At 27.4% G+C, this 13691-nt stretch overlaps 1 protein-coding gene across 1 annotated transcript in view; it reads right to left on the bottom strand.

Annotated features, from left to right (window-relative positions):
- The window catches only part of LOC136982186 (polyhomeotic-like protein 2), a 161480-nt gene that overhangs the window by 23445 nt on the left and 124344 nt on the right, over nt 1-13691 (bottom strand). The window contains exon 10 of the mRNA XM_067278620.1: nt 8126-8350. Coding sequence (XP_067134721.1) covers nt 8126-8350 — 225 coding nt within the window. The remainder of the gene's footprint in view (nt 1-8125; nt 8351-13691) is intronic.

The following is a 13691-nucleotide window of genomic DNA, read 5'->3' on the forward strand; positions in this document are numbered from 1 at the left end:
TGTTCCTCATCAACTTTGTCTTCACCTCCATAATTTTAACAAGCAAATTGTCATCTGTTAATACTGTTGTCTGCCCATTAATTAAGTCTTTAAATCCCACACCACCAATTCTCTGATCCAATTCTTGTATTTTTGTGATGATTTTCTTATGCTGTACATATGAAATGATTCACAGTTCATTTGAAGTAATATCCTTCACAGACTCAGGCTACAAATTCTTCCAATAAGCAATTACATATTTGTCTTTGATGTTCTCCAATGCTTGTTTTATTAGGAAGAGACTGTCCACTATGATGAAACCCTTTCAAAACTGAACAATGCCAAGGCCTCAATAATTCACCCATATATCTTCTTGTGTAATTGACTTTGAGTAACTGAATAAGGGGTATAGTATTTGAAGATAAACAGATAACCTATACTTTGTTACTGCAAACTCATCTGCATCATTTGGATTCCTGGATCATTCTCTAATGAAAGAAGTAATTTAAATGAAAACTTCTTTCCTTCCAAGTACTCTGACTTTGGCGTCATTATTGCTTCATTCACTATCAAAGTGAAGTTTATCATCATCCAAGCATTCTCATTCAACATTCACCACTGGCAGCAAATTCTTATTATGTTTTCTAAGAGCTCTTGGATTTTGTGTTTGGTAAATTAGTCTAGATTTTATCATTTGGCATGCTATATTATTGCAAAGAAGCAGGCTATGCTGCTTCCTTGCAATAATATAGTAATAATTCTTTGCATTACATATGCTAATATAAACAAATATCTTTAATAGTATATTTAAATTAACTTATCTTCTTATTCAATTACTGGAACTAATGTTTGTTATACTAATTGAACTTTTAATAAATACTAATAAATTTGTAAGGTTATAATTTTTTCTGATTTGATATGATAAACTATTTAAAAGACAGAAAACTTCATGTAAATAGATTATAGTAGTAGTATATAAGAAAATTTATCATTGTGTAAAGACAAGAAAAGTATTCATTCTCAAGCATTCAAATTCAAATATTTAAAAAATATTTTTTAGAAAGCAAAAATGGTTACTACTTATACAAGAGAATTTGTAAAAAATATTCTCTTGTATAAGTAAGTAGTAGTAATGATTTATATAAGAAAATTTTTGTAAATTGAAACATCCTGATATTCATAATTAAAATCCAAAAATTATTTTTAATAAATAAATAAACAAATTATTTAACAAAATTTAAAGATAATTACTATAGCATTAACTTATACATTTTAGGAATGAATTTATCATTTCCATAATGTATTTATTTGCAAACAAGTTTTCAAAGATACAAATTATATTATCCACTTAAAACCAAGTGGATCAAGATTTCATTTATAGGAAACAGATCATTAACACTATTTGAATTTGCATCAATTTGCAAAACACTAATAAAATTCAAGTAATCAATGATATATTAAAATAAAATATTTCTGACACACCATACATATGATCTGATCAAAAGTACTCAAAAAACAATATATTAAAACTTCATTCCATTCATACCTGATTCAAGAGTGTCTTGGAAGCTTAAAAAACAGTCAATTGTAAGCCTAATCATTAAAATACTAATTTTGCATCAATGAATGGTTCAAGAATGTCTTTGAATGAGTGTCCAAGGATAACTATAACTTATGAAAAATGTTCTCATCTTCATATGAAATGCATAACCAATTTACACTATACAACTTTCAATAGAGCTGTTTCATTACTGATAATTGTTTGTAAGTTTCAAAGGCTTAATAAAAAATGGCCTTCATAAAAAAAACTGATTATGGCACCCATTCTGAAGATAACTTGATTGAAATGAAAGAGATACCAATATCCCTGGCACTCAGATCAATGGATTCCTTTTCACAGATAGAACTGTGATTCAATTTATAGGAAATTTAAATTTAATTCTTGGCATATTTTCTTCTGAAGACAAGGAAAGTATAATTATCATTCTAGTATCAAGGGAAAAAGATATCTTTCAAATATTACATTAAAAGGAAAAAAGGAAGGCATTGTGTTTATTACTGTCTTAAAAGGAGTATACCATTCCATTTTTCAAAAATATTCTGACTGCTCAGTACTGTAAAGACAAAATCAAGGACAAAAGAGTAAAAGCATCCTTTATAAAACTTTTCCAACATGCATTAAATCCCAAATTATATTTCATGAATAACAATGTTATCCTCATGGGTCTCAGTTTAATAATGATTTTGTTAAGAATGAGAATATCAAAGGATAATTTAATATGACAAATTTTTAGGTACTACAATTTTCACTAATAGATACTGGTACATATAAGATTAAATATATCTTGTACAACCTTTAAATTTCTGGTACAAAACAAATATAGTCATTGGATTTGATCTTGGACAAAGATCGAAAATGTTAGTTCAGTGACTATATTTGTTTTGTACCGGAAATTTAAAGGTTGTGGAAGATATATTTAATTTAGGTACTACAAATCAGATAGAGCATGTTGAATGCACTATTGAAATGCATTGAAGCTTGTTCAAGGAAAGTTTTGGATGAAACTGCTTAGCATCACATTCTATTCCTCAACAAATGGAGAACTTCGTCATTTCTCCGTTTGTTGAGGAACAGAATGTGATGCTAAGCAGCTGACTAACAATCCTATAATCAACATGACTTATCAATGTGAAGGTTGTTTGATTGAGAGACATCATCATACATTATTAATCTTCTGCAATTATGACATGTGATATAACAGATTAGAATCCCATGCTTTCATTATATGATTTATCAAAATAAGATTTTTATAAAAGTCTATGAATGGATTCAAGAATTTTTTCATTTTTATTCTAAAATTAAACATTACTGAAAGTTTTCAAAACTCATTTGGTAACTTTATTTTTAAAATATATTATTTTGGTATTTTTAAAACTTTATATAAAACATCTTGTAATGTATAAAGTATTCATCTTGGGGGGTTAATTTGATGTTGATTGACTGTGACGACCTCTTGCTAACCTGTATATTTTGTATATTTCATATTTTCCAGGTAGGTTAATTTATTATTATTTTATTTATTTTTTTTTTTTGATTTATTAGTTTTATTAAATTATTTTAATAGTCTCTGTTCATTTCTATTGTTATGGCATCAGGTCATCACAGTTTATCATAGCTTGTTTACTAGTTAATTTTGTATGTTTGGAATATTATGTACTAATTACATGTATGGGATTTTGTATTAATTTTTTGTGATTTTATTTATGTATTGAGATTGTACTAATGCACTGGATGTTGAGTATAAGTAATGATTATTGTATATTAAATTATATATTATGTATTGGTTTTTGTATCTATGAATTTGGACTTTGTACAGAGATTATTATATTTACTATATTTGTGCTTGTTATTGGACATTATGTAGGTTTGGTATTTTACTTTCTTCCCCTACAAAGGGTATAAAAGTAACTTAAACAAATAAAAAATAAATATTGTATTAATTTATTTAGTACATCTTTATATAATTTTGTTTATGAAATAGTATCTTCATAGGATTATATTTTGATTTCTCTGCTATTTTACAACATGCAATATTACTTTTTAGAAAATATTAACTGATATGGCATTTACATATTGATGCCTTGCTTGAATAAACCATCATCTGTTTAAAGTGAATTTAATAAATATAACAACACAATATACAGTCTCTATAATATTTACTATTATGCTGGATGATCAGACAAAAAAAGAATTTGTTAGCAGTACTGCAAGTGACACAAGTTTGTATTGCTTAACTGATTTATCAGACTTATCACATAATATCAACTTCCAATTATGGTATTAGCTTGTTATTGGTATTTAAATTAAGTGCTAAGATAACTGAAAATATCAAACTACAAAACAAAAAATTATCATAGTGGAAAGTTACATAATGAAAAAATTATCGAAAATTAATATAACAATTTATGTAAAAATATCCCGAATCATTGTGTCCAGAGACAGATTTATTTTCAAACTTTTTAAAGAAGAAGGTACTGGTGTGACAAAACAAAAATAGCTATCTAAATAAATAGTTTGGGTATCTGAATAAATAGCTATTTTTTTCAAATGTTACCTCTCAAGTTCATAATAAATTTAATTGTTTCTCACGATAAATAGTAAGGCAAAAATAAGCACAGCTGGCTCATGGTATCACCAAATCTCAGCATTGCCAAACTCAACACATTACTACTTGAAAGTCCTCCTTTTCATTTGATCACTATTTTTTAATTGTTAAGTGTCTTGATGTAAGTTGTTTTTACAATTACATGATTTCAAAAATATTGATAAAAAATAATGAATCTTCTAGATCAGGCCTGGCCAACTCACAGCCTGTCACGTTAAATTGTGTGGCCTGCTATGCGATATTATATATCTATTGAAACTTTTGTTTCCCATTATGTGTATACCAAAACAATTAAATAAATGAAGATTTGCATGTGTCATTGTTATAATGTGCAAGTGTGAGTACGAACTCTTTGTATAACAATAAAATCTTATAAAGACCAACAACTGCCGAATTATCGGGCTAGCAAATGGCTATAGTAATATTAATAATTTAAGTTAATTTGGTTCTAGAGTTAGGCGTTAGGCGCCATCTCTTGCTAAATTTAATAATTAAAATTTTAATTAAATAATTTAAATAAATTTAGGCCTAACTGGAAGAAAAGAATCAACCCGAAGCGGGACTCGAACCCGCAACTTCTGCTATCCGTGCAGACACGTTACCAGTTACGCTACCCGGACCTTCGGTCCGATCTCCCCTCCAGTTGATATAAGATTACCGTACGACCATCAACGGTCATTACAATGCCGGCTGGGGACACATTAATTGCCCACGTCCTCCCAAAGGCACTCAACTGGCCATCCGGACCGAAGGTCCGGGTAGCGTAACTGGTAACGTGTCTGCACGGATAGCAGAAGTTGCGGGTTCGAGTCCCACTTCGGGCCGATTCTTTTCTTCCAGTTAGGCCTAAATTTATTTAAATTATTTAATTAAAATTCTAATTATTAAATTTAGCAAGAGATGGCACCTAATGCCTAACTCTAGAACCAAATTAACTTAAATTATTAATATTACTATAGCCATTTGCTAGCCCGATAATTCGGCAGTTGTTGGTCTTTATATATAACGGGTTAGTTGTTGTTTATTTATAATAAAATCTTATTCATTTTGTATTTGTTTTACTTTTTTAAAAGCATGTTTGCCTAAATTGTGGCCCACCATAATGTTACCCATGATCAAAGTGGCCTGCAAAACAATTTGGGTTGGCCAGGCCTGTTGTAGATCTAGGTTCAAGAATATTGAACTTAATATTGATAAAATTATAGCTAATTTAAAATATCATCAAAGAAATGTTTATGATTTGCTAATCAATTAGTTTATATATTTAGTATTTATAGTATATTTATATACTATAAATACTAAATATACTAGATCAATATATTTATATACTTATTAATTGTATCTGATATGACTATTATAATGTGATTAAATATTTTCAAACATTGCTGCTTTTAAAATCTATGTATTTCTAATAATAAATTAAAATTTGTTCTGCACTGTCAATTTTTAAAAAAGTTTTGTTTATATCAAGATAGAAACCAACTTTAAATTATACTGGAATCTATTTGTAGTTGTGCATGCGCATTTATTATTTTCGTATTTAATTGCTTATACAGTCAAACCTGTTTTTATGCGGGGGATAGGGACCGCATTAAAAAAAACGCATAAAAAAAATCTCATGAAACTTCACGAATGGCTGTAAATAATAGTTTTCGCGACACAATTAAAAAATGTTTTTTTTTTATGCGGTCAACAGGGACCGCATAAAAAACGTCTCACGTAGAAAATAACTCAAAACTGTACGAAATAGAATTTATTGACAACAGATGTCAGCACTTGACTGCATCGTCTGGTCTATCGTCTGTTTTACATATTTTTGTCCAGGTGGTGTTTTGTTGACTTAAAAAGTAAATTATTTCATTTTTCGCATATTCATGCAATAATATTACTATAATAAGTGCATTTATGCTATAATAAGTTTATTTAGCTATAATAAGTCAACGTAAGACATGACGAATCGCACGAGACTAGTCGCCAACTATACCGCACAAATTAAAAATTCGCATTAAAAAAATCGCACAAATAAAAATCGCACATAAAAAGAGCGCATAAAAACAGGTTTGACTGTATTCCATTTTAGTGTTCTTTTGTTAATTTGTGTTTTAACTGAGGATGACCGTTAAAAACAATCAAAAACGTTTTTATTTTGTTAAACATTTGTGCTGGATGATTAAAAGTGCTAATTTTCATATTATATCAAGATGTGTATAACTTAAATATATTAATTTAATAACTTTATAATAATTTCTTACGAGTTTTTAAAATTAAATAATTGTTTTATATACCAATTAAGAAAGACATTCTAAATAAAATGAAACATAATATAATGATCTTTTGTAATGTTCTTCAGTTAAAATGTTTTACCCCCCTGCTATTATGTATTGAACAACTTTTCATAAAAATAATTGTAACACTATTTTTTAATATAAATTATTTAAAAAATCATTTTAAAATACTTGATTTTTTAAAATTAGCAACTAGTTTTTATTTGATAATTAATTAAATAAAGTCATTAAATATTTTTTTACCTCAGAACTGTCTTTCTCAATTGGCTTTTAAAATGTGAATTTAACTCTATAATTAAAACTTTTGTTGTTTATTGTCTTGATAAATTATTTAAAATTTTTATTTTAAATAAAATGGAACTAAATTATTTTATACTTGTACAAAAATTATGCAATTTAGGAAAATAAATTCACCTATTGTTTCTTTTTAAAATTTTGTTTATTATTTTTACACAATTTTCTATTCTTCATATCATCTTATTCTAACGCAGAATGAGTAATCTTTGTTAAATTAGTAGTAAAATAATTAAAATTGACTAAAATGTAGAACATTAACATGAATGTTTCTTTTTAATTAATAATTCTTGAATTATTATTAAAGCATGTCATTGCAACATTAATTTAAAAGAAATAAGAGAAATTTGAAACATTATATACAGTAAATTATAATTCATGTTTTTACATAAAAATAGCAATGATTTTAACTGATATATTAAAACAATCTTCATTTAATTGAATTATTTAAGTAAAATAAAATTTAAAGGATAGTAGATTATAGAATATTTCACTAAATTTAAATGTATAAATAAAAGTGGATGGTTTGATGATGATAAATTAAACTCTAAGTATAAATTATAATATATAAACCACATATATATCACATAATTATCTTTTGAATTAGAAACATTACCATAAATCCTATGTTCAAATGAAAGTAAGACAAAATTTAAAAAAAATGTTTTTGGCCCTAAAATAATTAAATCTGTTATTTCAAAAATATATTTAATGCACTAAAATATGATTTTTAACATATTTTAATACATAATTTATCATTCGGATATTATTTTAATGAATCGCCTATAAAAATAATTTGATAATAAATACACAATGAATTTTTGCATTCATTAATAAATTAACTTAAAAGTCATGCTAAATATATTTAATACAATATAATAATTCTATATATTCTCAGACAAAATTAAATAATTTGATTATAAAATAAATATAATTCAAGTAGGATAATTAATTAATATATTTCAACTTGATGAATTTTAGGGCCAAAAGCATTTTTTTCCTTCTCTATTATGGATCAAGTTATAACATTGATTAATCTAGAAATACATCATAAATTTACGATGTATTTCTAGATTAAGCATTTTTCCCTCTATTAATTTCTCTTTTATTTGCTTTAGGGGAAGTTTTTTCTTCATTATAATTTATATTCTATTATATTGATTATTGTTTTTTAATATATAAGAGCAGTTTTCAATCTGCATCTAGACTGACAGCTTATTCCTTGAAATCTAATTAAGTGTATCTAATTTGATATTTCTTTTATCATTTGAAGTTTTATGAACAATCATTTTGTAATATATTCCATTTGAATACAATGCCTATTTTCTTCTTTTATTACTGCATTTTTTGTGACAGTTACTTATTAGTATTTAAAGAAAAAGATACATATATCATCCATACCTTCATATTTTAGGCTTGTAGTGCTTGTCTGTTGACTGGCTGGTGGAAATATTCCCAATCGTTTGGAACAACCAACATTATAACGTTTTGCACATGAAGTTGAACAAAATCTTTTAGATCTCTTGAATTTTGATTTAGCACCAAGCTTACCACAAAATTCACATTTAGCTAATTCAACTGGGCCACGACTTTTTGATGTTTTTTGGGATTTTTCTTCTACGGAAACTAATTACACAAAATGACATTGATTACTAATTAATTCTAACCAGCAATGCTTGCAGAATAATGTAATTAAGACAAATTTCACACACACAATAAAAATGCACTAAATCATTTTTGACTACTTTGATTACATTAAAATTTCATATTACAACATTACTTTTAAATATATAGAAGTTTTGAAGATACTAAATTGAATTTCTTTACTTATATAAAGATAAAAATCAAACTTTCAATGGATAAAATATCAAAACAAGTAGAAAAAAAACGTTAAACTATTAAAATAGTTTTTAATTTTTTAATTTTATTAATAAAAGCAATAGGAATTTATAGCATTTTTAAATTTATAGCTGACTAAGAAAGAGATACCATATTAGATGATTCTCTAATCATACATTATCTTTAAGATTTCAGCCAACTATATTCTGACTGATTAATTTCCAAAACTTTTAGTTAAATTAGTTAGTTAGCAAAACTTTACATTAAAACTTTGGAGATAGCAAACATAAATACTGTAATAGTAAAACAATTATTTTTATTACAGAAATAATTATTTTTAAATATATATTTTATATTTTGTCAATTACTTTGACATTCTGAAATTTCTCTTCCCTTTAATAGTAAATACAAGAAAATATGGTTTTTCTATTCACAAACTTATTTGTTGATTAAATTTGGAAACAATTATGACGGAAATTTCTAATATTAATTTTTTTAAATACTGCTTTATTAATTACAAATAAAATATATTTCCAGTATACCATCTCATTATCTAAAAGTTTCATTCAAAATGGTTAAAGTAAGAATTTTAAGTGCAGTTTACTTAGCTTACTTAGCAATTGAGAACTTATGTTCAAATAAAGTTTTAATTATTTGAAATAATTAAAATATTCAAATAATTGTTATAAAAATAAACTAGAATTAAAAAGCTATATAATCACTAATTTAAACAGTTTCAAAACAATTACCATGATTTCCTGCAAATAACTTGTGGGTTATTTGTGTTTTAAAGTAAATTTGGATGTGGATTATGTGCTGGTGTATATTATCAATCAGTTTTAAATTGTAATTATGACTTCATCCAACAGTCTTTCTTTTGTCTAAACTCACTAAAACCATCGTCAAAAATTATAAAATATCTTGTGTCCCACACACATTAACCTTCATTGTGATTTTCTGGAAACGGTCAAAAACATGTATATATAAGTATGCCTAAGTTTTGGTTGTCTTCTATTTTCTGTATGTCAGTCCACATTTTAATTGATATCACTAGACACTACCTACTTATTTGTGTTTTAAAAGCTGATGAATTTCTGCTAATTTCCTCCTTTCTATATAGTGATTCACTTGGGACTGGACACTTAGTATGTAGAATATCTCTATATAAAATGAAAATATGAGCATGGAACATGAATGGAACAATACTTTATTTCATGACAAAACAGTCAACCAAAGTATGTTTTACTTACTCTGATTGACTGTTTTAGCATGAAGTGAAGTAAAGTATTGTTCCATTATACTGTACATGTTACATAAATGTGAATAGGCAATCGTGAAGAATTGATCAGTCCTAATTGAAGCACCTTGCAATTCTCAAGTGTCAGTATATAGTTGACTGCCAATTTTAGCATAATATGTTACTTTTCTACAGTGAATAAGAGATAAGAAATCAATTCTCAAGTCTGTATTGATAGATGTCAAATCCATATGAAACATTCTTACTAAAATCAACATTGATGGTAATTGAACAGTTCCATAGAATAAGGTACCTAAGTGCATTTACATACTTATTTAGTTAAGTGTTTTATTATGCATATCAAATAAGGTTTTGTGGCTACAGATATTTCCATTGCAATAATAAACACTTTACTCAAGCATATTTAACATTTACCCTTTACTCACTTCATAACAAAACTTCATATAAAAAGAAGTTTTTTGAGAATTCTTAAAAACACCAAAATTTAACTTATGTATCTTTTCCCATAGAACTCTCAATTATTTTATTTATCTCTTATTTACTCTACATGGATATGGCAATCATTCTCGCCAAGAGTTACAAGTCAAATTGAAGAGCTATCTGGAGTCAAGATGAGTTTGGCTGCAAACATTAAATATACTACAGAAATTATCTGCATTAAAATCTTTTTCTAATTATACTTTGAGACACCACAAAGAGTTGATACTAGACACTGGACTTTTTCAAATCATTTTATTTTCTGACATACTGTAAAGTATATCAGAAAATTGTTCCAAATGCCAACTCTGCAAAGATTTGTGTTAGGCAGTACATGGCTGCTGTCAGATGTTATTTGCAATGTTATCCATACTGAATGTACAATGTACCAAAGTAAAAATGGAAATCTTCAGGAAATTTTTTAGAATGGAAATTGCACAAAGGTTCTTTGTGTACTTTTTTATTCAAGTTTTAGGAGTTTTTAACTGGTTTACAATACACGTTGGCATTTGGTTTTATGTACGTCAACAATACATTGACAACCTTTGTAGAAAACATATTAGTCAACAGATGAGGGATGCTAGCCTGAAACGTTGGTTTATAACAATATAAACAATTAGTTACACACTATAAAGTACATCAAAAAATAAAGTGGATGTGAAAAAGTCCAGTGTCTAGTATCAACACAGAGTAGCTTTTTCTAATTATGTTAAAATAAAGTTTAAAAAAATTAAAGATTATTATGATGTTGCAAATGTCATGCTCAGTGCTCAGCTGATACTAGTGCTAAGTGCTATGCTGGACTAAAGTCAAGGCATAGCTACCAAACAAATGTAACATTAAGCTGTGTTATTGGCATATGTGTCAGCATCTAGAAACTTCCTCATAATGTGACATGTGTTCAATATTGCAGCTTTCTATAGTGCCATATATATGTTGTTGTTATTATTAATAATTATATGTTTATAGTTCAACAATAAAAAGAAAGTATTTTCAATATCTTTTCTGGAGCAAAATATACCAGATATACTTTTTATCTGAAGACATTTTAATTTTTACTTCATATTGTTTGAATAAAATCAAGTTAAGTGTTTAAAATAAGCTTCTAAACAAAGAATACAATCTCACATTAACAACAATGTGTTAAATTTCACAACTGTTATAATTAAATCACACATTTAGGTTAAGTAACCATAGTTGTTTAAAATACAAATAAAACTATCTGTTCAACTGTTAATATAACCTTTATTTATAAATGGTGGCATCCAAGAAGTGTGTAGAGGCAACAAAGTCTAACAGAAGGTTCATTATTGATAAGTGAGATGAAAAGGAACTTATCTATTGTGAAGTATGAAAGTGGTATATGTCAGGGGTGGCCAACTTTTATGTACATAAGATCTACTTTTTATCTTAAAAATGTGGCGCGATCGACTTGTTGTCGTAGGCATAGTCTAAGTGGCGAGGGGGGTGTGAAATACATACTATTTTTATACACTGTGCTTCAGTACGAGGTACACTCCTGCGAGCTATGGGTAGATAAGCAAAATATATTCAAAACTATTTTCCTATTTTTTAAATCACTTATTAAGTTCTCGAGATATAAGGCTCATAAAAAAATAAATTTCCAGACCCATCTTTTGATATTTGCAGTTACGAGTTCATTCCGTACAGGCGGCACCTAAAAAAATCGATTTTTCGACACTTTCAAGATTGATTTTTATTAACTTAAAATATAATTTAATTTTTTTTATCAATGACAATGTATAAATTGTGTACTATTTGTTCGTAAACTTGAAAAAGTTGTTTAAAACTGCACAGTACGGCTGATAATTTGATTATAAGATTTTACTTTCGCGATGTTTTTTTTTGGTGAGGAAAATTTATCATGGAAGAATGATATAAGATTTTTAGACTTATTTTTTGCTAATCTATCAATAGCTCGCGGAAGTGCTCTTTGAACTGAAACACCCTGTATATCTACCTATGTAAAAAACAACGTAATTATTTAACGAGCCAAAAAACTCACGTCCAGGGGAATTAAAACAACATGAGTAATTATTAACAATATTTATTAATTCAAATTAGCTACTGATAAAGACAGATTTAGAATTTATTTTATTACGTTACATTAATGGGAGGACTGAGTTTGCACGTCTCTTACCAAGGAAACATAATTAGGTGTATATCCTGACAAAGATAATAACAATGATTCTTCAGTATGGGAATCAGTCAGGACAGAATGTTTAGTCTTCGTTAACTTTAAGTATGACAATGCCAATTCACACAGGTATGTAGTTCCGAAATAGGAATAAATATATTTGCTACATTTGGTTATACTGGGGTATTTTTCTCAATTGACGTATTTCCAAAAATCCAAAAATATAGAGGTCTGTTGCCGAAAACGCTCACTTATCAAGTAAATAGATAGGTAAGAAAAGCTATAACTTAATTTAAAACATAAAGAACAGGTACTTACATTTTAAACAAATGAAAAATTGAAACTCAACGTTGTCACCGTGGATAAATAATATTGATTAATAATAATAATATTGTTAATACTAAAGAATAGAAGCTACCGCATGACAGTATCAAATATTCAAGCTAAATGGCTGTGTTGTCTACGAGTCCAGTCATAACTGCATGCATGTTGTTGCTTTTGCGCGTTAGGTTCACGTGTTGCGTTCAGTTACAAGTGTAACACATTAAGTCAAGACATCGCGAGCGATCGACCAAAATTGGCATCGCGATCGACCGGTCGATCGCGATCGACTTGTTGGCCACCCCTGGTATATGTAATGGCAGATCTGGTGACAATGTTTATGAAGTCTTCAGTGTATGAATAGTATCAATTATCATTTCATTATACAATATTTACATATTTTGTTTACTGTTTTTTGTTTTAATTTATTATTCTGGATATTTAACTATGTTATTTTTACCTTAAATGTTTAATGTGTATTTGCTGTTTTAATTTTATCAAAATGAATACTGTTTAGGATTTGAAACTGGATTAATTCAAATTTTGCAATTATAGATTGGGCTAATTAGAAGAACTAGATTAAATCCAGTTCTTGTAATTTTGTGGAAAATTATTTTACTACATGACAGTAATTATTTTAACTTTTTTCATTTCATTTTCATTTTCTTCTTGTTTCATAAATTTTTTTTTCATTATATTGAATAATCTGGCAATTTCAATATATCAGCCTTTATCATATAAGGAAACAGCTTTAATTATTAGCGAGGTTGAGGCAGAAGTTTTAAATGCGAAAACGTGTACATTGGACGTTCGGTGCCACTTTCCTGTAAGCCTAGAAGTTTGACAATGGTGTTTGGAAAGTCAGTGGAATCATGCTCGACATTCCAAATGCCATTGTCAAACTTCTAGGCTTA

Source organism: Centruroides vittatus, unplaced genomic scaffold (assembly GCF_030686945.1).
Source record: "Centruroides vittatus isolate TY-2023 unplaced genomic scaffold, ASM3068694v2 contig_1168, whole genome shotgun sequence".
Classification (NCBI taxonomy): domain Eukaryota; kingdom Metazoa; phylum Arthropoda; class Arachnida; order Scorpiones; family Buthidae; genus Centruroides; species Centruroides vittatus.